General features: G+C 54.7%; 1 protein-coding gene across 1 annotated transcript in view; it reads right to left on the reverse strand.

The window, feature by feature from the left end:
* Positions 1 to 8449: 8449 nt before the first annotated feature.
* The window catches only part of ZBTB16 (zinc finger and BTB domain containing 16), a 165290-nt gene continuing 147927 nt past the window's right edge, over positions 8450 to 25812 (reverse strand). The window contains exons 4-6 of the mRNA XM_014594827.3: positions 24376 to 24546; positions 16407 to 16574; positions 8450 to 14200 (exon numbers count right to left, since the gene is read on the reverse strand). Of these exons, the coding sequence (XP_014450313.1) occupies positions 13971 to 14200; positions 16407 to 16574; positions 24376 to 24546 (569 nt within the window). The 3' untranslated portion in view covers positions 8450 to 13970. The remainder of the gene's footprint in view (positions 14201 to 16406; positions 16575 to 24375; positions 24547 to 25812) is intronic.

Genomic DNA, 25812 nt, shown 5'->3' on the forward strand with positions numbered 1-25812 from the left:
GCATTCTCCTCCAGCCCTCTTCCTTGCTCTCAGCCTGGGCCTGGGCCTCTTTCTCCCTCATGGGCCTCTGCCATCAGAGCCAGGCACCATCAAGGCTTCATCTCATTCTCTTTCTCCACCAGCTCATCCCACACACTTGGCCAGTGGATCAGGCTGGTGCCTCCCTGCCTCCCAGCTCCAGGGTCCATGCATGCCTTTCCTACGAGAAGCCCACACTGCTCATAGGAGAGGCACTAGCCCAGGGGAGCCAGAAGGAAGCTTCTGCCTGGCTGGGTAGTGAGGAGTATGGCTCGTGCTCAGCTAGGACATCTCTCTCCTTGCTCCAGAGCTCTGACCACAGGCCAGGACTTCACGTCCTCCCAGAGCTTTCACCTGCAGGAAAACTCCTGGCTGAGTGACAGCCGGGCAGTGGGACGAGGCGGGCGGGATCCTGGCAGCTCAGGCCCGTGCTAATGCACTGATGGTCTGTAAGTGGCCAGCTATTGATGAGGTGTCCAGTTAAAGAGTTAGTAAGACACTAAATCAGCCCATTGATCCCCGGGAGATCGATGGTGCTACAGACCTGATCACTGCAATGGGCAATTAACATCCTCTGGAATGAGCTGCCTTCATGTAACATCAAACGCTTCAACAGACAAATCCGATCGGGCCATCGAGCTGGCCCCTCCAACGTCTCCCAGGTCAGGGATGACACGGCTGCGCGCGGCACCCACCCACGGACCCTACTCCACCCGCCTTTGTCTACAAGGAAAGCCCAGAGCGGGTGGGTGGGCTTGGGCCCCAGTGGAGGAAACCCTCTGGATGATCAAGGACAGCACCCATCATCCTCCCAGACCACATGGCTGCCACCACAGGCAAGAGGATCAGGGCCCACCGGTCTGGCTCCTCATGCCTCGCACCTGCCACCCGTGTGGGGTGGGTTGCAGCGCTCTCGGACACACTGTTCACCTGCGTCTGATCGAGAAAAGCCCATAACAGGCCCAGGGACATCAGGTTGGTTAGGAAAGCCTGGCACAATCATGCTGCACCCAGGCCAGCCCCTAGATATGCTTCCTCAGCCGTCTCCCAGCAGAAGGCCAGTGCTGTGCAAGCCCCATCTCTGCCTCTGGAGAGCACCCCGGGAGGCTGTGATAGCTGGGGCAGAGCATACCCTGCTCTGGGGCCTACAGCAAGGCAAAGAGGGGCTCTGACCATGGTCCACACTGCCCTGCACATCCCCCCGTGCTTGCGTCTCTATGTAGCCAGCCAGCAGAGCTGCAGCTGGGGCGTGAAGCTTGCCCTGACGGAGAGGGAGACTGAGGCCCAGCTGGCTTGGGAGGAGCTTGCAGTCAGACCTGTGTCCTGTAACCGTCTGTCCACCCAGGGACACAGGGATACAACAAGGCCTTCCTCCCTCCTCTCATGTCCTGGGATCTTCTCCCAGCAGCCCCAGCCCCTTCTCCTTGCTGCCTGGCGCTCTGAGCAGCACAGAGGCCACGGATACAAACGATGGCCCCGACTGCCCCAGCTGCAGCCGCAGCCCCTCCAGAGCAGCTCTTCTGAGGGGAAGGTCTCTAACATCCAATGCACCCCTCTGCTGCCTCCCCCAGGGCCTTTCCCCTCCCTTTCTAACCACTAGTCCCACCTCTCCCTAGGTCCCAGCCTCCTCATCCTAACTGCTTGCTCCATACCTGTCAGCGCATGCTCCGACTTTCTTCTCAGACCCCCTCCCCACCTCACCCACCACCGACTCAGCCACCAGCTCTCCAACTCTCCTGCTTCCTTTTCCCATGCCGGAGGGGATAATGGCTTCAACCTGCCTTTCCAAAACTCAAGCTGCAGCAGCGGTGGGATGCGAGTGGCAACGCAGGGATTCAAAACCAGGCCTCGGCAGCCTCCATGCCCACTGAGCCCCTGTCTCCCCTGCCCTGAAATACTGGCCCCTCCTGGAAGCTCTTACCACAGGACAGGCCCGTGCTGGGAAGCCAAGCCCTCCAACGTCCACAGGATCCCAGGAAAGATTCCCTCTCCTGGGCGGTCTGAAAAAGTTGGGAGAAGTTCGAGGGGCCGCCCCAACACCGCCAGCCTGGGAAGAAAGGGGGGGAAAAAAATCAATAAATCTGAATCTAATCTACTAATAAAGGTTTAATGAGGACATAATGTTGATGGAACAGAACATTGTTGCAGAATAATCACTCCCAGCTGCTCTGTGAATGCGCAGACAAAGGCCTGCTCCAGTGACAATTTCCCTATTATAACAACTTCCTTTGTACTAGGCCAAATGCGCCGGGAAGATTTCGTCTCTTGCCACGGGGGCTGCTGGAGCAGTGGCTCAAGCAGGACCTGCTCCAGGGGACATTGCCCACAAGCCCCATAGAGGGCTGGGCTTGGACCAGCCTCCGCTCACCTGGGAGGCTTTAGCCGAGCCTGCGTTGGCCAAGGCTGACTGGGAGCCACTGAGCTGCCCCAGTGCACCTTCAGGAGGTCCAGCAGATCCAGACTGGCCAGGACTTGAGTTGCAAGTGGAAAAGGATCTTGGGTCCTGCAGTCACACCTGCTGCTTCCCCTAGCTCCAAAGTGGAGCATCTTCCCCGCCACGATACAGGCTACTCACCAGGATCCAGCCCCACAGCAACAGGACACCTTGTTCGTACCGGAGACCTCACTTGGTGGGAATGGCCGACGGCTGCGCTTGACGGGGCGGGGTGAGGGGGTGGAGTGGCCTGGCTTGGGGACTCTGCTGCCCTTGGCTTGGCCCAGCCAAGATCATCGGCAAAGGTCTCAAGCCTGACTTGCTGCAATCGAGGTCCAGCAGCTCAGGGCAGAGTGCCCCCTGCTTTGCCAAGGGCGTGGTGCTCATAGCCAGGCTCAGCCTTGGCACTCAGGGCATGCAGCTGTGCTCTTTCCTCCAGCTGGAGAGAGTTAGCCCCTGCAGGGCCTGTGCACCTTTGCCATTGCAGGGCAGGACTGGAGGGAGCCCTCTCTCCTCGCCTCCCCCAGGTGCAGAGAGGGAGCATCAGGTGCTCAGATCTGTGCTTGCCCCTGCTCCTATTGCTTTTTTCCTCTGTTTCTATCCACAAACTCTTGGTCCCAGCAGTATCCCAGCACGCTCTGCAAATGAGCACCCATCCCATGGGACGTTTTACCCCTCTGCTCCCCAGATCCAGCCTACCTGTGCCTCAGCCGCCCAGCACATGCAGCTCCAGGCATTGCAACAGCCTCCATAGCATGGTGCACTGTGCCCCATGTTGCCCCCAGGGGCAAATGCACTCACCTGTATCAGGATGGGATCCAGGCCCCACCAGACCCGTGGCAGGGAAAGACCAATGCCTTCTCCGGGATGCTGCAGACAGCTCAACAGCTCTGCTCCGGGGTGCCGGCAATGAACCCACAGAGAGCGGCGCACTCTGTGCCAACAACCACCCTGTGGAGGCCTGGGGGTCTTGGTCATAGCCGGGGGCACAGGGCAAGGTCCCGGATCCGGTCAGAGCCCGGCAGCGTTCCCACGCCGATCTGGTGCTTCCCCACACGGTGGCAGCGTCGCCTAGTGTTTCTGGGACCAAGCAGGGCCAGAGCCGGGCAGGAGGGAGACGGGGTCCAGGCAGGTGCCGCACAGCTGGGGAAGGCTCCTGGTCCCGGCGGCACTCGCACCGAGCCCTGCAGCACCCAGCCAGGCTGGCCAGCAGCACCACCCTGCACCCCTGGACCAGTGACCCCACAGGGATGGGGGTCCCGCATGGAGACCGGGTGGTCTCGGGCAGGAATGCAGGTCACTCCGGGAGGAAGAGAAATAGTTTGCATTCCTCCCAGCGCAACGCAGCCCCTTGGCCTGGGCACACCAGCCAGAAGGGTTGCATGGGTAACGTGTGGGGGATGCCCTCCCAGCAGATTCTGGCTCTGGGGGAGGACAACACACACGGGATCGAAGGGGCATGAGAGGGGGTATCTGTAGGCTGGATGGAGCAGTGCCCCAGGGGGCGGCACGTCTCGGTGCTGTGGCACCCACCCACGCAATGGGACCCTGCCCCAAATGTGGCTGAGTGATGCCTGCTGGTGGTGTCTGCTGAGGCCCCAGGCCCAGGGCAGATGGTGCGGGGCTTTCCCTGAATAGACCCCCCCCAAGGCTGGGGCTGATCCAGACCCAGGGAAGCAGGTGGAGAGACTTCCGGGGTGCCAAGCTTGGGCTGCCCTTTCCAATCCACAGAAGTGGCTGAAGTGCTACGTGTCCTAGCGAGGCCCAAAGCTCAAGGGAAGGAGGGCCCAGTGGTCAGAGCATGGGTCCGGCTCTGCCACGAGCAGCCGGGCTGACCCCAGCGAGCTGCCCAGACCGAGACCCACATGGGGGTTGAGGCGCCAACCTCCTGGCAAGCAGCACGGGTGCTCAGCACCTATAGATGAGTCAGAAGATCCAGTTGCCAGCACCTCTGTGGTGTGGGGCTGGGCAGCTACCGAGTGGCGGTGAGGGCACGGGCCCCTCCACCCAGGCAGCAATCACACCCCTGGCACACGCAGCCTCGTGCACCATTACGGTTCAATTCGCAGAGTCGGGGGCTTTTCTTTCCAAGAGGGGACCCCAATCCTGTGCACCAGTGCAGCACCCTCTGGGCCCGGCGAGCTGCCCAGCCTTCCTCCTGAGCTGCTCTGCCTCCCCTGGAAGGGCTGGAGGGGGAGGAAGGCCGGGAGAAGAGTGAGCAGAGAGGAAATACATTAATTACAGCCCCTGCCTTGCCCCCCGACAGGCCTGTGTCGAGCTGCTAAATACGAGCGTGAGTGCAGCATGCCATACAGTTTGCAGCTAGATAAAAGGAGCGCAGACTTTGCCGTTAATGTAGTCAGTAAATAAATAAAGGAGGGCTTAAGCTTAGTGTACAGCAATCAGTTTAGAACTACAGGATAATTAACACAGCGGGGGGCCAGAGTACTCTATAGTCAGGTTTAAATGAACGAGTTCACTTTCATTGAAGCAAACTTGCTCAGCTCCCTGGTGAGCCAGGAACACATTTAGAAGAGCCAGCTCTGGCGGCTCGGCACTGAGGCGCGCCGAGGCACACGCACGCATGCCGGGGACAGCCGTGCACGCGTGCACACACGCACGCTTCCCCTGAGCAGCCACCAGGCCCTCAGCACCCTCCGCTCGGTTGACCCCATGCATGGGCAAGGGGTCAGGTCCTAGCTCTCTCCTCGAATTCACCAGGGACCCCCAAAAACCTCTAGATAGATGCTTGCCAAAGAGAGCATGGGCAGCTCCAGGGCTCCATCCTGGATAACCTGACTCTCTAAGTAGGCCCAGCACCAATGCTGAGTGTCAGCAGCTCCATCAGAGCCCAACAGGATCTGACCTAATGCACGCCTCAAATGCCAACCTCCCCTTGCCTCAGTTTCCCCCAGGTGCAAGGCTGCTCCCTGCTCTGAAAAGTGCTTCAGAGCATTGGCTGGAGACCCAGGAAGGCTACCGGGCCCCAGCATGGCCCATGTCTGGAAGAGCAAGCAGGTCCTCAGCCCGGGAGGGTCTGCACCCCACTCTCCTCTGCACCTAGCCGGCAGTGCCAAGGGGCCAGAAGGCAGCACGAGTTTAATTCCTCCACACTGAACAGCCCCTTGCACCACCGGGGTGATAAAAAGGGGTGGCATGAGCAAGAGTCTGGAGCTTCTTGCCTGGCTATTTCCCTCACCAGCTTCATCTCCTTACTTGAGTCTTGTCCTTTGGGGGAGACTCTCGGCTCTCGCTGAAAAACTAACACAGGTTTCCAGCCCGGGCAGCTGCTGGGTGAAGCCCAGAAACCTGGTCTGAGCATCCCCTCCAGCCTCCAGACCCAGGAGAGCAGCAGAGCCCGGGGTTCAATTACCGAAGACTCGTGGTTTTCAAGCCGCTCTCTTGAATTTGTGGGCCGGCTCCTGAGTGTCGAAGCCTCGCGACACGCCACGCCGCTCGCTCAGTGCAGGGAAATGGGCCCGAGAGCCGCAGGGAGGATGAGGAGGATGAAGCAAAGGACTTGCTGCCTCTCCCGGGGTCGGTCTTGGTTCCATGGAGCAGATCCAGAGGAAGAGCAGGACATCCAGCCTCTATCGGGTCCTCGTCCTGCTGGAGGGAAGCATCTTATCCCTTCCCATGGCTGGAGGAGTGGGGGTCTGCTCGGTGGTCCGGTTGCTGCAAGTGGTCGGGCAATGGGCCTGCTCTGCTTTTACCCGCTCAAGGCAGCATCGGCTTTGGCAGAGACTGTTGGCCCTGTGCTGGCTCTCAGCTGCAAGCCAGGCCTCCCTTAGCCAGGCAGCGAGGTGCCCCTCGGATCACACCCCGCACGACACCCCTCCGAGGGCGAGGGGACCCCAGTCCGGCGGCTGGTCCAGCATCCCCCAGCACCCCAGGGTGCTCCTTCCCCAGCCCCGAGCGGCGCAGGCGTCGCTGGGGGCTGGCTGCCGGGGGGCAGACAAGGCTGTATAAATATGGTGCAGGGGATTTAATGAAGGGCACAAAGCTTTGTCAGGCTCGCGCTGTCAGGGCCCCTTTTCATCCATTAGATCATATCTGGGTCAAAGAGCACATAAGGATGGGCCGCCCTCGCGGTCACACAAAGCCTATTCAGCAGGGTCACTATTCACTCACCTCTTCTCACCCATATCCAGGGGGCACATGACCCACCCAGAGAGCCTAAGCCTCTGCTTTGATGTCCTGGAGCAGAGAGCTGCTATTAAATGTTGTTTTAGAGATGGAGATCCCGCGGCCTCCCCATCTGTGCAGAGGATGCTCGGACGGGGAGCAGGCCGCAGCAACGCCGAGAGCGGCGCAAGGGCAAGGGGCTAAAGGAAATACACCACCTCATCCAGCCCCATGGCAGCATGCGCCGGCTCTTTGAGAGGACCTTGGCTTACTTGAGCTTCCAGCATGAGACGGCAAAGGGACCTGGGGATGGGGAGCCAGAAGGCATGAGCCACGAGAGCTCCCCAGCATGCAGTGATGTGCAGGAGCAAGCAGGCTGTGCATGGGGGGTCCTAGTTAAGTCAAGTTCATTAAGGATCTTGCTAGCTGCTCCCACCCCCCCTCAGCCTCTCCCTGGACCCTTAGAGACGCACACGAGGCTCTTCTCACCTCCCAGGTGCAGAGAAGGGAATGCCTAGGGATGCTGCCAGCGGCTGGTGCTCACCCCAGCAAAGGTACATCCCATTTGCCCAGCCTAGATGCTCTCCCACTTGGTGCAACAGGCTAATGGTGGACTCCGATACAGGACAGAGGTGCAGCGAGGCCGTGCGGGGGAGGCTGTCAGGCAGGCCGTGCCCTGAAAGATGTTTGGGCAGTCCCATGGCACGATGATTGCTCTTGGGTGCAATAAGCAATAATGAATACAAAAGGGCTCAGCTGTCCGTATTGCAGCCACACAGCGCAGCATGCAGGGGCTGATGCAGCCAGCTCTGGGCAGCTCAGAGGACCATCCACGTCATGACAGCACCACCCGGGTGGGAGGAAGGCATCCGTGGCAGCAAGGGCCTCACCAGCTCTACATTACTGACTGATAAAGCCACTAATTTCAGCCCCTTTGCACAACAATCCTCACCCGCTGGCTTGGGGTGTCCTAGCTCTCTGCTGTGCAAACAGCAGCACCCTTGGGGGACATGCTTTTCCCCCACCTGCAATGCAGACCACGTTCTGTCTCAGCCAGCGCCCGGATGCCTCCAAAGCGAAGACCACGAGCTACTACGTGCGAGTGGAAGAGCTAACGCGGGTGCTCCCACGGCACTGGGCCAGTCCCTGGGGCAAGACCATCAGAAGCACCTTGGGATTTTGGGGAGCTCACTTGAGGCAAGCAGGGGCCTGGTTTTCAGACGGGCGAGCACTCAGCGCATGGTGAAGATCGGGCCCTTTCAAAGCATCTCTGACAGGGCGGGCATCCCAAATTGAGAGCAACTCTCGATAACCTTGGCCCCGTATCTCAGTTTCCCCACCGAGATGGAGGTGGGAGAACGGCACTCCTGCGCCAAGGGGAGTCAGAGGGTGCGGTGGCAGCGAGGAGCAAGACCCGCGGCCCGGCTATTACTTGTTCCAACCGTAGTTTTAAAAGCGATTCAGGGCACTAATTTTACCTGGAGCATTCAGGGCAGCTGAGGTCCATCCAATGCCATCTCGCAGCTACTTGAAGACAACGCTCACCCCGAACCATCAAAGAAGAAGCCAACTGCGATGCATTGACGTTGTTAAAAGCCACCTGCTAAGAGGGGAGCCAGCAGCATCTCCGGCTTCCGACTGGATCTGGGCCGAGGCCGACGTCCGTGGTACGGGGGAAAAGCAGCAAGCATCTTCCCAGCGCTCCCTGAAAAGTGAAGGCGGCTTGCATGGAAATAGCATCAATGCCAACCCTCCTCGCAGCCCCGTTCAATACAGATCAGGTCAGGTTTTAGCTCATTCGATGGATTTCTCTTCTTCCCAGCAGAGAAACGTCTGCGCGGAGAACGACAGAAGGAGGAGGCAGCAAGCAGAGACGACTGAATTAACTTTATTATTTTTCTAACTGCAGATTCAAGGTATACAACTGAACATTGCTATTTTTCTTATGAGACTTATAAATAAAAATACAAAAAATGTTCACTACAAAAAAATCTACTGTTAGTAGGATGTAAAAAATATTCTCTTTGCTATAGAAGGCACGAACTTCACTTAGTGACACATGGAGAGAAAAAAACCTGCAGCAGTAAATTCTTTTTTTTTTTTCTTTTTTTTTTCCTCTGTCAGAAACACTGAAGTTTTACAAAGAAATGCATCTGAATCTACACAGAACGAAGGCAGATGCCGAGAGCTGCAACTAGGAGACATCACAAGTTGGGATTTTTTTTTTTTTCAATTTTTTAGCTAACTGCATCTGTGGCTAGAGAACGGATAGGACTCGCAAGCAGTACTGCAAAGAAAGGAACAGAACGAGAAAACAAACGGAGAAGAGAGTTTGTACAAAAAAAATAGGAACCAATAATCTGATAAAACAAAACAAAAAATTGGGCACCTTCTAAAATTAGGCTAACAGGAGGTGCTGAGGTAGACGGAACTATAACATCAATTAATTAAAAACACTATTTTTAATACAGAGCGATCAGACTGGCACTTGTGCTGTCACGACATAAAAGACAAGCAATGAAAAAAAGCCTTAGTTTGCTTCGCCCAGCAGGGCAGTTGGTCCTCAGTGCTATAATATACATATATATACTTATATATATATGGATAGATGTCATGGAGCTTTTACCATGGCTTCTTAGCCTTAAAAGATCATGCATACATAACACTATGTGAAACAAATACTATGATGCACACCAAAAGGTTGGCACTCTGAGCAGAAGGATGTCATGGTACTGCTACTTCTCATCAGCCACTTGCGCTGACATGGTATTTCAGAGCTGCCCAGCGGAGCTGAATTGCCTGCCTTCTTTCCTTCCTGCTTTTCTGCAACCCTCTCTCTCATCTCCTGGGCTGATCCTGGAGCAGCCTTGGGGTGAGACGCAGAGCAGCAGATGATCTCCGGGGAGGGGAGCGATGGGAAACTTATGGGGCTCAAAGGGGAGTGAAAAAATAATACAAATGTCATCGTCTTGTCTGACAACTTTTCACTCAACCAAGTTCTTGTCTCTGATTTAAGCCGTTCCTGCGACTTGATTTCAGGCTCTTTGGGGTCCAGGAGGACACAAAACTTTAGCTTGACACAGTGACGAGTCACGGGGGCAAAAATGCCCCAGCAGCAAGGATGGGGCAGGTAAAGACAGGGTCTCCCAAAGAGCAGAGAAAACCCCCCTGCTGTGACCGCAGCTGTGTGCTCAGTTGTACCATGGCATCCCCCTGCCAGCAGCACCCACTTACTGCCAAAAGGTACCATTATACTTGTGAGAAACTGCAGCAATTCTGTTCTTTTAACTGTGAAAAAACTGGTTTCAGGCACAAAGATTAAACAAGCCATTCTCCAAAGTTACATCCTGGATTGTACTAAATCAGCATCTGTCTTGTTTCCCCTTCCCAACACAAAGCAGCAAAGATATTATCCATTGTATATGTATATGTGTGTATATAGAGAGCTATATATGTCTATGCATAAAAAGGATCTTAATGCTTTGAATTAAGAGACAACAGTTTAACTTTATTCCCAAAACAATACCACAGACAACCAGGTATATATTCAAAACGAATGCTGTGTAGAGAGGCATGATGTGGACGCACATAGTCAGCTTTCTGCTTTGCATCTGGAGAAGTTTGTGATAGACCTCTATAAGGCAGTTACAATTCTAGTCCAATAAACAGTACCGTATGCTGTGATAAGCTGTGCTCTGAATGGTAACCGACTGTCGAAAGCGGAAATTATTGACCTGGCCAACAGAGCAAAGAAGTGATGCTGCTTCAGATAAAATTGCACACAATACTTCCACCTGCCCCATCAGAAGATTGTACTTCCTCACGGAGGTGCGTGGGGGAATGCAAAGTGCTTCCCTCGACATTTCAGCCCTGAGCCCCCTGTGAAGTCAGCAGCTCCGTGTGCTGCTCGACGTGTTTGTGCTGCGGCCGCGCGTTCCCGAACGTTCACCGCGCGGCGAAGGCAAATTAAATCTTCTCGGCTGGGCAGGGAGGGGGAAAAATTTGCTTCTCTGCAGCAAACAGTAAGCAAGAATGATTGTTGCACTGTCGTAGCATAACTCCAAAGCACAACAAGGCATCGGCTGTGAACTCACCGACACCTTGAAGTATATGTCCTGCCCCCTCCGCCCCGAGCCTACGGTAGCAGATGTAGGAAATCTGCACCCGACATGCAGCGTTCGTGTACGGTTTCTGCGTGTGCTTCCGAAGCTGCAACATCGCTTTGATTTAGTACCATCCAACACTGCAACACTGGATTACAACAATACTGCATGATTTAATACACAACCGCACGCACAAAAAGCATACGCACACACACACGCAGGCACGCACGCGCACACACACACACACGCACACCGATTCCTGTTCACATTACAAAAGGAAGGGCAAAGTCCGGTGGGTGGGAACCGACACAGGGACTAACAAATATTACAAAAATATTACACTTTGTAAATACCAGTTCAACCCTTTCAGCTTTGTGACCGGGCGGGGGAAGGGGCGGGTGGACGGGCAAAAATGGGTTCATTCTGCGGGAACATCTTTAAACATTTGTGTGTGTGGGTGGGTGTGTGTGGGTGTGGGTGTGTGTGTATGTGTTTGACATCGGTTCTAGTTGTGAGACGTCTGCGATTATCATCGTCATCATCTCGTGGCCATCGCTGGCTAACGCACACCTGACACGTTAGTGCATTTGCGTGGATCCGAGTTCTGCCCTAAGTGATTTCAGACTCACTGTTTTCACATTATAAACAAGACTCTACTCTTCTATTCACATATTCAAGTTTAACTCTTTCTTTCCAAAGCACTAAAATTTCACTAGACTGTCCGTTGCCCTGCTCCACTGCCAGAAGAAGTTATTTCCCCCAGTTTAAGGCCTTCAGATATTTCCCGACAGTCGAGACAGGGCTGGGGGGCTGGGTGGGGACAGTAGAAACACCCCTCAATTTTTTTTTTTCCCTTTACTTCCATCTACAAAATTCTTCCCTAACTTTTTTTTTTTCTGTTTAATATAAATGCAGCTAAATTACAACATAATATACAATTGCAAATAAAGCATGAGATGAAAATCGAAATGACATCACAAAGGAAAACACAAATATTGCAAAATGTGCTTTTGTAACTGCAAAATAAAAACGAAAACCCCAACGAAACAAACATAAGAGGTAGCTTTCAGAATCAACGGCCCAGCCTCTGTCGGGCAGGCCGTCAAAAAATACCAATTTTGGTAATGATAATGCACAAAAGGAGGTTGACGACAAAAAATAAAACAAAACAAAAAACCCAACAACGAACCCCCCCCCTCCCCACCCCCACCGTAAACTCACTTTCGCGGCTGCCATGGCACTCTAGCAGAGCACGCGATCCACGTGCGGCACGTCGCCCACCTGCGACGTGGCCTTTAGCAACCTAGTCATTTAAAAAGACCAAGCCAAACAAAAACCCAATGATAAAAGCTCATGAGGTCACAAAAAAAGAGGTAATTTCAAGTAAAATGTGCTAAACAAATATTCAAACTTAAAAAAAAAAAAAAAAAAAAGCATAACACAAAGAAAAGCCTTCTTTTCCCATTCATTCCTTCATCGCTTCTGGGATGTGAGGGCTGGGCAAAAAAATTAATTGGCATGTTCCAAACAGCTGTTCCAATTTCTTTTCTTTTCTTTTTTTTTAAAGAAAAAAGCAGGCTCTTGGCCTGGGCAAGACTCCTGCACCCAGATGGGGAGCGGTTCCCAAGGAGCTCCTGTTTTACAAAGGAGAACGCGGCCGGATTGCAAGGACGCAAGGACGCAAAGCAAGCTCCCGCGCAGCACGATGCACACAACGTCCAGCACCTGGGCACCTCAACTGCCCCCCGTTCGTCAACTGAGCTTGGCATGAGCCAGGCTGGGTTGCTCCTATGCCTTGCAAGCCATGGGAATGGAAAGAGTGCATGGGCTTGGGGTGGGGGCAGAGACTCATCCATCATTTCTTGCAGAGCCCTGGCAATGCCCAAGCTCCAGGGGCATCTTCAGAGCAGCCAAAACTGCACTTCCCTCTTGAGGAAAGCAGCATGGTGCCCCCCTGGCTGGGCTCCACCGCACACACTGCAACATTTACCTTCTGCCCACCCCCAGAATGAGAAAATCATTGCTTTAAAAATGCATAGAAAGGTCTTTGGTCAGGAAAAAGGGCAGCAGCCTGGAGGCAATCCCTGCAGCCAGCTCCTAAGCTCTAGACTGTGCAGAATGGCTTTGCACAAGGGAGGATGGTCACCGCACCCACGATTCACCCCTCTGCTGGCATGTCCTGCTCCACCTCTCAGCACTTGCTTTTCCCACTGCAGACTAACTCAGAGGTGGACGGAGGGCTGACACGCGGGCATGGTTGTGGGCATGGCCCACATGTGGACAAAGGAGCTGCCCCCAGCGTGCTGGGCAAGGGGCTGCTGCAGCAGTGAGTTGCTCAGCCAGGCAGGGACCTGCAAGGACCCTGCGGGCACTTTCCAGGCAGACTGGTTTCCTCCAGAAGAAAGGGGTTTTTAATTGTGGGGGATTATCCGGGTCTCCACTGCGCATGCGTTGCCGGTGCAGGACCAAAGCAGCGCAGCGCAGGAGAAAACCACGGCAAGACTCAGCTCGTTTCCCTCCTGCCCTGGGGAGCCGGGCTCAGAGCCTCTACAGCAACTGCTGCTCCAGGCACCCGATTTGATAGGGTCCCCGAGGACACCAGGCCTGAAAACCAGGCTTCTTCTGGGGGCTGGAGTCAGGCAGACACCTCTCATCGTGGCTCACCCAAGCCCCTCCACCCTACACGATACCTTTGGCTGCCACACACAACCCCGGGCAGACGGCCGCAGCTCCAGCCCTTTGCACCAAGCGTCCCCAGCTCTGGTTCGAAAGGAGTCACAGGCAAGTCAAAACCAGACCTGAAAAGCAAGGATGCTTCTCCATGTGGGACTGGAGCGGCCGGTCTCTGCTATCCTGGCAGAGGCAGCTCAGCAGTGTGGGAGAGCAGCTCAAACCAAGGGGACAGCAGGGAAAGGACAGCGGTTCACCCAGGGAAGGAAACCTCCCATGGATCTCAGGCCCCGAAGCATCGGCGTGGCCGCCCCACCGGCGCTAGCTCCCAAGCCCTTGTGTGCGGTCACAAGCAGCAAGCGAGCAGTGGCTGCGGCTGCATGTGGGTGCAATGGCAAAGCACACACAAGAGCTCAAGGGGAGTCTCACCCCCCAACCCAGAGTAAAAGGACCCTTTCCTGCCCCTACCCCCCCTGCCACAAACCAGAAGAGAGGATGCTTTTAGTCACAACAGCAACAACAACAACAACAAGAAAAACAAAAAAAAGAAAGAAAAGGCCATGGATGATGCATTTTTTTGCCCAGTCTTTCCCGACTCCACTCCTTCCCCTTCGTGTCCCTCAGACGTAGCACAGGTAGAGATAGGTCTTCTCTATCCTCCAGTCGGTGGGGATCTCCTCGGGCTTGTGGCTCTTCATGTGTTTCTGCATGGCGGAGAGGCTGGGGCAGTACTCCAGGCAGATAGTGCACTGGTAGGGGGAAGCGCCGTTGTGGGTCCTGAGATGTTTGATCATGGCAGAGTAATCTCGGGACCGCTGGTGACACAGCTTGCACTCGAAAGGTTTCTCACCTGCAGAGGGGAAATGGAAAGGTCAGGCGGCGCTGGCTGCTCTGGGCATCACCTGGCCCTCTCTGGGTGCCCCCCAAAAGTCACTGGGCAAAGTGACTTGGCCAAGGTTGCACAGGGAGTCGGTTGCAGAGCAGATCACACTTACCTTCTCCCTAGAGTGCTTTGAAATCTAGGGGTGATGCATGCTAAGTCTCCCTGTAACTGGTCTCTGCCCTGTTGCTGCGTATGGCATGCCTTGTCATTCACAGCTCTCGCGGTGTGCGGAGCCCACTGCCACTAGACACTGCAAAGGCCAGGCACTGGGCACCGTGCAAAGCTGCAATCAGGACTGTGCAAGACTAATGCTCACATAGGGAAGAGGGGGAAATACACACAGCAAAATCTCATGCTCCGGGGCAGGAGCCAATCTCCAACTGAAGCGCCTGGGAGGAAACTTCTCACGGGGGCAGGTTATGCAGGCATTGCTGGGTTCCTCGCACCTGCCTTTCAGACAACTGGTACTAATCCTTGCTGCAGTCTGACCCAGATGGGCCTGGTGGAGCCTGGCAATCGCTACGCATTTCAGTGGTGACCAAAAACCAGGCACCTGGTGAGAAGCGGGACCCTGTTCCTCCAGGGTACCTGCTTTCTTTGCTTATTCAGTCGCAGACACCGGCAAATCATTTTGATAACGCACGAGGCTGATGCTGAGATTTCAGAGACTCGCTTCAATGCAGTAATTAACTGCTTGGCCTTCCCGATATTGATACTCGCTCTGTGCACAGACACAGCAAATAATGAAGTAATGAACAGCAAAAGTGATCTAAATATTGATCCACTATTTACAATAGTTACATGCTGATGCATTCAATGATTCACTATGCTCAGCAGCCATCCTGGATTCCTGCAGAACCGCAGCATCGTCCCCGGACCAAAGGCCCAAGGTTCTGGCAGCATCAGAGGCAGAGATTTAGACCTTGAACTGCAAAACCTTGCAGGGGCACAGGATGCATGTATTCAAAGGAGAAGAGAACTTGGGTTTCAACTACTCCAGAGCAAGAAGGGAGCAAGCAGGGCCAGATCGGAGCCCGTAGCACCCGTCACTGCCCAGGGCCAGCATACAGTGCAGGGCAGCAGACCCACACCATGACATGGGAACTGGCCTGAGGAGCTTTGGCTGGAAAACAGCCTTTCCATTGCATCCCTTGTATCCTCCAGGGGATGGTGGATGCTATAACTATACAGCCAGGTGCTCAGAGGTGCAGAGCTGACAGTGGGACGGGCACATCTGGGAATGGGATGCTGGGATTTCACCCTCCCCTCCAACTTCACTCCCACTGCTTGCACACAGTCAGGGTAGGAGAAACTGTCCCCTGCACCCAGCTGGATCCTGCATCCTGGATCCCAACAGCAGTCACTACTGCTGCACAGGCCAGAGGCCTTCCATGGGGCATGGGACAGAGGAGCACATGGTGCTGGAGGGCAACTTGGAAGCTTTAACCAAAGTTGTGCGTGGCCTGTCCAACTGTATCACCCTGCAAAGGGTTGCATGGGGCATTTCTACTGCACATCCCTGCAGACCCCAGTACCTGCAGGAGCCATGCCCTGTCCTGCCCAGCCTGCTAGGGCCTGCTTTAACAGCAGGAATGTAGTGATGGAGGAAAGATGAATACATGGGGGAATACAAGGGGGTGGAGATGGGCATGGTGGTAACAGGTCCCATGTGAAAAACCAGAGTGCATTCGCTTTATTCTAGCTATACCCTGCTTGTGCCCAAATGCAAACCTAGCTGTCACAGGCCTGGGGCAGGCAGCACCTGTCAGCTCCAAGCAGCCTGACCTGGCATAGGTGGGGGTCACTGTGCTCACCACTGGGCAGGAGCCCAGAGCCACTTAACAGCACATCTAGTCAGTCAAGACAGGGAGGGAAGGGTCTATGTTTGACGGGAACTGCAAGAGGATTTAGGAAGCAAGAGCACAAGCACCAGCGAGGGATGCTGTCAGGGCTCAGGAGCTGATGCCCTAGGTCTTGCAAAGAAAGCCATGGATTGATAACTCCTTAGGAAGCAGGGCAGCATGGCATTATCCCTCCCTGCCCCCTCCAGAGAGGGCTCCCATCCACGCACAGTACTGGGCCAGCCCGGCTTAGCATGCAAGGGTCAAGAGGGTCCCCGGATGTGGTGTCTGGACCGCAGGAGACAGGGCAGCGAGAGGCAGGCGGGCGGTACCTGTGTGAACCCGGTAGTGGGTCTCCAGCTGGTGCTTGAGGCTGAACTTCTTGCCGCAGCCATTGCACTCGTACGGCTTCTCACCGGTGTGGATGCGCTTGTGGCCTTTCAACGTGCTCTCGTCTCGGAAGCAGCTGCCGCAGAATTCGCACTCGTAGGGGTGGTCGCCTGCAAGGACACAAGTGCGGGTTAGAGCGGATCCCCCACCGCGGGAGCCTCCACGTGGCCCAGGCGTGCAGCCTTCTCGGTCAGCCCCCCGGCCCTCGCCCTGCTCCCCTGCCGGAAAAGCCTGCTGACGTGACCCTGCAATTCACCTCCAGGCTTGGGGCATGGGGCACACTCATGCCACATCATAGTGCAGAGGAGCAACCACTTCTGGGTGGGACATGTCAGACCAGCAATGTTGCACACTAGCTTAGAGAGAAAGCCAAGAGACTCCTCTCTGCATTTCAAAACGTATCCAGTGCGCCAGCTTCCTCAACCCAGCTCCTCTCCCGTGCCCAGGAGTGGACGTGCCCAGGGGAAAGGGGTGCCTGATGCATCTCATGCCCTTTGCTGCAGCGCATCACTTGCATTGTGCTACGGCTGGCCTGGGAGCCCCTCTACAGATGGCAGACAATGAACGTGGACAACTTGGAGGGGGCCAGGTGGAGAGAAGCTGCCCACAAGCCCTGGCCCCACTCATTTGAGACAATTTGCTGGTTACGGGATATTGGCCATGGCTCCCCAATCCCTTGCAGGCGTCCTAGGTCTCAGGGGCAGACCCAGGCTGAAGGTTTCCCAATACAACACAGTGCCTTCCTCCCACCAGGCTAGGGAGACTCAGCCTGCTGCCACCCCCGCCGTGCACCTATCTGTGCATGGAGGAAATCCCTCTCCCTTGCCCCCCACTCCTCCAGGGGCTGTAAAACCCGAGAGACGCACCACGTGCCCTGGGGATCAACTCCATACGAACTGCCCTGCTGCACATAGGAGACCTCCCCAAGCCATTTGCTGGACTGGGGAGGTGCTAATAACCTGCTCCCTTCCTAACACAGCACTGGATGGGAGTACATATGGCAGGGCGAGCTGTTTCTGGCTGGCTTCAGGAGGAGCAAAGGCCTCCTGCATGGCAGACTGGCCCTGCCAGCCTCTCCCTCGAGCATCCCCATGTAGCTGTGGGGCAGCAGGGAGGAGAAGCCAACTGGCCACAGACACATCCCTCTGCATCCCTTCCTACTTGACCCCACGACCGCTCCCGATGGGTGCTCTCAAGGGAGAAAGGCAATTATGGCCCCACTGCTCTGCTCAGACACACAGGGACACGCGGACTCATCTCTCTGCCCCGCAGACAACCGCTCCGGTTTGCTGCAGGGCGAGGACGGGGCAGGAGAGCGGAGAAGCCGCACGAGCCCATCTCTCATATTCTCTGGGCAAATATTTTTCAGCTCCACCCAAAGGGTGGCAGGCAGGGAGGCCCCAAAACCCTCCAGACTGGGCAGCTGATAAATGAACTTCAATTCAGCCCCAAACTCGGGATTATGTGAATGAAAGGTGAGGGCTTCAGCTACTTATTTATTACAGAAGTGAAGGCAAGGACAATAAAGATAGATTGATCGCCCAAGACTTTGTTCATGAATATTTAAATATCACTGATTTGTCTTGTCACTGTAATTACAATTTCTCTGTGCTGCATATCCTACAACCACAGTTTATGGTAAAGAATGGCCAACTGTATTTCACTTGTCCTACTGCAGATGTGCAGAGCTGCCAAGCGTGTAATGTTCCTCGCATTTCATACATTTTCTTCAGCTGCTGAAGGCTTAAGTCATCCACAATGACCTACGTTTTTTCATTATCCCCATGTCAAACTGCACTCGTGCCTGGGCATAAATTGTCCTTCTAGTTATATACTCACATGCCTCCACTTTCACTTCCTCTTTAAAATGATATTTTACTCTCTCTCTCTCCTATTTCCCTTTAGACCCGGAGACAAAAAATCCCCCCCACCACCCCCACAGCCCTCAAGTCCTCCCCAAATTAAGCCCTTCATCACATCTATTCTCATTGTATGCCAATCTCCAAGGCTTTGCAGCCCAGCTGATTGGGTGTTTTTTTGGGGGTTGTTTTTTTCGAAGCTCTGTGTATATTAACTCTGATATGTCTCATGATTTTTTGATTGCCGGAAACCAAGACAAAGCTCCCAGGATTTGGGTGCATTTGAGCCTAAATACCTCTCTGCACACGGCTCACCCTAGAAGCGCGAGGGTCCGGTGGCGATTGTGCCCTGTGGCATGAGGGAGGGGAGGTGGGTCTCCTCTTTGGATGCTTAAGAAGTTTACAGTGGATGCCCCTTTGGGACATGGGGGCTTTGCCCCCACAGGACCTGGGTCCTGGATCTCCACAGGTGGAAACAAGTATAACTTTGCTGATTTATACCAGTTGATGGTGCCAACTCAGAGATGGGAAGCAGGGGGCAATATATATACTTGTATTATTGCTTCAATATTCTGCTGGGCTCTCTACTCAAGCACCCAAGCGGTGAAGCCCTGGCTGGGCCCTGGTGCCGGCAGCTGCAGTGTTTCCACTGACTCATTTTTCAGAAGAACGCATGTGAATGGCAATCAGGGGAATAATTCACATGTGAAGCCCAAGGCACCGGCATGAGCAGGGCTTTTCTCCCCCTTGATAGGGTCCTGGTACTTTAAATGAAGTGTTAAACTCAGGAGCTAGTTTGACAGGATCTTAGTGAATTTAATTATCAGCCCGATCACATAGCAAATGAGTTTAAATATGGAACCTCAGGAGTCAGGCCGTACGGAGGAGGGACACGTGGAGCACCCGGCCCGCCGGCCCGACCCGGGGAGCTGTCGGACCCGCGCCCACGCGGCACGCGCAGAACTGGCTGCCGAACAGAGAAATCCAATTTGTGGCATGTTGATTAACTTTGCCGGGCCCCTTAATGAGCTTGACATTAAGTGCAGGACAAAGGGGACTAATTAGAGCCCCCTCTGGCCAGCCCTCTGCACCTGTGACCCTGGCTTTATATCGTTACCTGGTGCATTTGTTAGTCTACTGAACAACCAATCGCAGGGCCATAAAACGCCTTTTCTACACAGCTGAGAGTTTATTATATGATCAGCCGTGTAAATCAGGGATCCATCAATGCCAAGGACTCGGCTGGCCTGCACTACCAAACACAGCTGCTGATACTAAACATCCAGCATTGGCAGCAAATGGGTTGGGAGCAACGGAATATTAATGAGGTGAGGCATTGTGCGTGTGTGCATGTGTGCGTGTGTGTGTGCGTGCAAAATAAAGCCTGCACCGGCCTTGTGGAAATCCAAGCACTAATGTGATTCTTTTGCTTTGCTTGTCTCCTGAACGATAGGTCTTCTGGGCCACCCCCGGAGCGGACTGAAATCAAACCTGTGTCCTGGCATCGATATGGGAGCACGCGGAGTTACACCAGCAAAGTGTTTTGCCTTCACCTTTCCCAGCCGGAGAGATAAAGGGAGATGCACAAGAAGGAGGCAAACGGTGCAGCTGGGATCATCTGAATGACAACAGCCCCCCCCCACCCCCAAAAAAACTCCACAAACCCTAACAAGACATGCAAGGCCAAGTTATCGATGCCAGGAGCAGGAAGGATCAAGATCGGGGCTCCATTGCCCTGAGCATTATGAAAGCACCATCATAAGAGAGAATCAAATCTCTTTGCTGTAGACACTTGATGGGCAAAGGATGGGGAGAAAGAAAAAGGTTAATTTACCTCCAGTTTTGTAGATGGGGAACTGAGGCAGCAATGGACTCAGTCACCTGCACAAGACAGCGCGGGGAGACCATGGAAGTGATGCTAGCAGACAGCATATCTCCCGAGTCCCAGCCCAGAGTCTTAAATACAAGTCAGTCACTCCTCTCGCACCAGCCAGAAACATCCCCTGGAAAAGCACGGCCCCGCAGATGCACTGGCCCTTCAAACGCCAGGATGCCCCAGGAACAACACCGTCCTATCCACTGTTGCCTCCCATGCATCACGATGCACGTACCGAGGGTGCTCTCCTGCTGGTCCACGCAAACCGACTGCGTGCACTGGGTGGCTGGAGCTGCCTAGTGCCGACTTTGCTATGACCACCTGCCATGTGCATCCCTATCTTTGCTGGGGATGGAAGGCAGCTGAAGCAGGTTGACTGTCCTGAAATACAGACTTCAGTTTCTGACTGCAAGCAGCAGATCATGAGCCACTGCCCCGAGCCTGCTCTCACCTGAGGAAGGGATGCCTAAACCTGCCTTTCTCCAGCAGACCCATGAAGAAAGGCAAACAAGCCCCCAGCTAAAGTCCAAGCAGGGACCTGTCTCCCCACCTCACCTGCAAACAGCTCCTCCACCCCTAGGAAGCAGGGATCTCAGCCCCGGTGATTCATAGCAAGCCCGCAAATAACAAGCCAGCCCTGGTACGGTACGGTGCGATACAACCCTGCTAATGACTGCACCCAGCCATAGGTCGCTGCTCTCTTGGGAGTCATCACGGAGGGTTTTTAGATGCACAAGCGGAAGCAAGCGGTCAGCAAGGGCAAGGGGTTTGATCCTCCCTGTGCAATGAGTGGCAGGAGGAAGCAGAGCTTGGAAGGGCCTGTCTCCACGATGCAAGACATCATCCACCCCTAGTGAGGGGACTGGCTAAGCCAAAGCAGACCCTGGCAGTGGTTTTCTCCATGCATGCAAGCAGAGCAATCAGATCAAGGCACACCCGGCTACCAGAGCAAACCAGGGGCCGTGCCGTCTGGGACATGGAAGTCAGATGTGCTAACAGACTGCCATGAGACTTGGGGGAAGATTGCTTCAGTGTTTGCTCCCCGGTTGCTCTGGTGCTTGGCCACATCTCCAACCCCCTCGGCAATGCTCAGAGGGCAGGTCTGGCACAAGCATGAAGGGTGGATTTAGAGTCATAGACAATGAGGGCTGGAAGGGAGCTCAGGAGGTCACATCTAGTTCAACCCCTGCTCCAAGCAGGACCAGCCCCAACTACATCATCCCAGCTGGGACTTTGTTGAGCCAGGCCTTAAAAACCTCCAAGGATGGTGATTCAACCACCTCTCTGGGTAAGCCATTCCAGTGCTTCACCACCCTCCTAGTGAGAAAGTTTTTCCTAATATCCAGCAGAAACTTCCCTTGCTGCAGCTTGAGCCCATTCATTGCTCCTTGTCCTGTCGTCTGCCCCCAGTAAGAACCATCTAGTGCTTGGAGCAGTGCTGCTGGCTCCCATCCTGTGAAGGGCTGCGCTGTCTAAAGGCACCTGGGACATGGCGCTCAGGTCTTCCCACACAAGAAGGGCGCAGGTGTCCTCTTGAATGTGCCAGTCCAAGGGCAGGATGCAGGCAGCCTGGCACATGCATGCTTGGAGGGGAAGAGGAGAGGGAGGCTGCAGCAGGCTCACCATTGGGAGCATGGTGCTAATCACCCCCAAGTAAGCACCCAGCATAAGACTCATAGCAGTGGCTCCCCCCGGGCTTCCAAGCCTTCCACAACATGTCCATATTAAAAAAAACAAACCCCAGGAATATCAGTCCCTTTGGTGGCAAGGAGGGCCAGACACTGTGCCACCAGCTGGCAGCTCAACTGAATACAGCATGACACACACAGCCCCAAAGCAGCAGGACATTTCCTTTGACCAGCTGGGACTTGCCTGGGCTGTCCCTCCATGCTGTCGATTCAAGAGGCCTGTTTCTTCCACAGGGACTTGTTGTGGAAGCTGAATCCAAATGTTCCCAGGCTATTTTCATGATGTGCCCCAGGCCCAAACTGCAGCGGTTACCAAGGAAGCCCAGATCTAACCTGTCTCCCAGTGGCTAACATTGGTTCCTCCGGTGCTATCTCTAGGTGGTTGCTGCTGTTGCAATTAGTATGGGATATATCATCACTTTTTCAGATGTGCTGCATTTAAATCCACTAGACACGATGCTCCTCTGTCCTTGCAGGTGAATAATGATCATCTGTAGACATCTTTCTGTCTGCTTCCTTTCAGATCAGCAGTGAGCGTCTCTACCAGCCCTTGAAACTGGGCCAAGGGCAAGTGAGCATCTTTGCCTTTGGCTTTCACGTAGTGGTGGAGTATGCAGAGAGGTGCCCCCAGGTTCGTAAGCCATGCAGACCCAGGCTCCCCCAGGACAGGCTGCTCGCACAAAGCCCACTCCACGGATGCAGTGGAGAATTAGGTGGGGGTGGTGAGCTCTGCAGAAACCTTCCCCCAGGAGCACAGGCAGATGGGACGGAGGCAGGGGACAGCGGCCAGCACAGTTTGCTGTCACCTACACCACTTGCCAGACCCTTGTTGGGTCAATTCCAATATTTTTTAGCGTCTCCATTTTCTCCTGGTTTTCTAGGAATTACTTATGTTTAGAGTCAACACATCCAGAACCAACAAGGGAGAGGACGGAGGCCCCGGACAGCCTGGGAATGGAAGGGAATTGGACACCCACTTCCCACAGGCACCTCCGCCCCACGAGCCACTGTTTTGGACCCGGGTCTGAGGCAGGCTGGTGCCAGGCTATGAACTTGACAGGCTGTCTTCTAGCTCTGCACTTCGTGCAAGGATAGGACACCGGACCCTATTCCTCAGCTGCTCTGCGCCTGGAAACATCTCCAGGAAGCCACAACACTTCTCCCAAGACATCACAAGTGACCAGCAATTTGGAGACCTGTTAAGGGCTCTGTTTCCAGAGGGGAGATGGTACAAACCCTAAGCCCATGGAGCTCAGCCTGGGCAGCCAGCATCACTAGCACATCTGGAAAATCTTGGCATTCCCCCTCTACGTCTTCAGCTGATGGAGAAGAGAGGACGGACCCTTCACTTTGTTCAGTGCTTCCTATGTGACCTGTACAAACACTGCGAGATTCTCACATCCAAGTGCTGAGGTTTCAAAGTCAGGGCAATTTTGGGGAGATCATCATGCTTTGGGGAGAGCATCATGCTATCTGACAATTGCAATCCCATTTGAAATGGAGCCACCACATCCCTACAGACAGCTGCAAAGGCAGGTGCTGCCTCTCACCTCTTTAAACCCAGTCATTCCTGATTGCAGGTAGATGGAACTGCCTAGTGGAGCCGAGCAAACAGCCCCAAGTGCCTTATCAAAGCAGAAGCAATGGCAGCCTTGCATTGCCCCCTCGAGCTGCAGCTGGCACGCGCTGCACACGCCTGGTTCTCAAAGCAGCACTTGGAGGCCCGCACGCGGCACATTCCCATCACTGGTCTCGCTGCCCTGCTGCTCTTCAAATTGAGCAGAACTTTACTGTGCTGTTTCATCGTGCAGGTTAAACACCACCGAGGTGTTGCCGGGGCTGCTATCATCCCATTAAAGCAGGAGACCAGCATGATTGTAGGCAGCCTGCTCCAGGCACCCGGGATCAGTGGGACACAGCTGCCTGAGCGCAGGGCCGGCTTGCCCCCATCAGCCCTCGCACTAGTAAGAGCACGCCCTGCACACCCCTTCGCTGGGGTCACTAGGTCCAGGCACCAGAGAGGAGGCACGGTGCTGCTGTCTGAGCCCAGGTTAAAGAGTTTGATGGCTGCTTCACACTGCATACCCTCCCACACCGTGTTTGCTGCAGCCTCTGGCTGCAATGCTGATTGCCAGGGCAGGGCTGAGTTTTTAAGAGCCAGCACATCAGGACACTTGCACCCTCCTGGTTGCAACCCTTGGACATGGCTGGAGGGAGGCCCTGGCTGAGAAGAGCCCAAGGAACCTAATGGATGAGCTGCATTGACCTTGGCACCAGGGATGGGTAGAAACGCTGTTCCCAGACCACAGGCAGGACTAGAGGATGCGCTGCAAGGAACCAATGGCAGGGGTGCTGCATTACTAGGGGCCAGCACAACCAGCACACAGTTCCCGAGGCAATTGCTCATGGGTCCCAGAGGATCCTGCCGTGAGCCGGAGCACCCCCAACCGGAGCAATCGCAGGGCTGCCGAGCATCACTGCCCCTTACCTGTGTGCGAACGCAGGTGCCGCTTGAGGGCGGTATGGCTGGGGAAAGTGCGATTGCATTCGCTGCAGATGTAGCTGCGCACTCCCGCGTGCACCTCCATGTGCTGCTGCAGGGCGGTCTGCGTCTGGAACCTCTTGCCGCACAGCAGGCAGAAGACAGCCATATCGGTGCCTGGGAGGAGAGAGGAAGAGAGAGGAGCCTTGTCATCAACCTTGGAAACAGCCCGGCCCTGGGGTAGACAGGCTCTTATGCAGGCTGGCTATTCCCCTGTCTCTGCAATCCCCTGGACAAACCAGTGCACTTCCAGTGGGTTTAGCATCACTCTAACTGGGCGCAGAGGACTGGGCCCGAGCAAGCTTGCAGGACAGCCCAGCAGGAGAGCATCCGCCCAGGGCACTGCCAGGGCATCCCCATGGCGGCTGAGGCTGTCCTGCCCACACCGACCTGAACACGGCGTTTCATACTGCACGCTAGTATCTAGCTCCTGCCAAAGACACAGGGGGGTCCAACACGGCAGAGCAGGCATCCCCATCCCTCCCTGGGACACAGAGCAATGGGAAGGTCTTTTAAAGACTGCGTGGTATTTTTTTATATCCCAAGCACACCTCACACCTGCAGTGACACTGAGCCCTGCATGACGTGGTGGAGCGCACAGCTCTGCTTCCCTTAACTGGGCACCGAACCCCTCCGGTTCCCTCCGTCCCTACAGCAGCAGATCCCGAGCCACGGGGCGAGGCTCCCAGCAAAACGGCCAACGTGCTGCACAGCTCCGAAACGCAGCAACTCTTCCTGAAGGCTGCTCGTTATCAAATGAAGTATCAAGAGCATATTAGCACAGTAGACCTAATACGCAACCTGATTAAACTGGCTAAGCAGCAAATTAAAAAAAATAAAGATTATGAATGTGTATATGCCGGCTTTCAAATTCCATCAGTGGAAATGGGAAGAGAATGCTCTGCTAATGGGTGTCTGGATATCGAGAGCAAGAGGTAATTTGGGGGAAAACATAACAGGCAGTTAGCTGCTAGACAGCAAAAGCCTCACTGCAGGGGGGGTCACAGGACAGGCTAGGAAAGAGCTTGCGGGTCCTGCAATGTCTGGCACCCAGTAACGAGGACAACTCGTTACCTTGAGCACTTTGCACCTCATGATGCCAAGCTGGCTGGAAGGCAGGGCGAGGGCAGAGGGGCAGCACCATCAGCTGGGGAGGAGAAGAGGATGCTAAGACCACCAAATCCTACTGAGCAGCACACGATCTGCTGCTCTCCATGCACCTGTTTTTCACCTCTGAATGGGCCACTGTTCACCCAGATGGGCACAGCGGGGGCATCTGAAAATCCCGAGACGTTCACCGAAACCTGCTGCTGAGCCACGTGTGCAAGAATGAGCAATAATGTTCACACGCACCCTTCATCCACGCTGATGCCTTTTACCAGG

This window comes from Alligator mississippiensis, chromosome 16 (assembly GCF_030867095.1).
Source record: "Alligator mississippiensis isolate rAllMis1 chromosome 16, rAllMis1, whole genome shotgun sequence".
NCBI classification, from domain to species: Eukaryota; Metazoa; Chordata; order Crocodylia; family Alligatoridae; genus Alligator; species Alligator mississippiensis.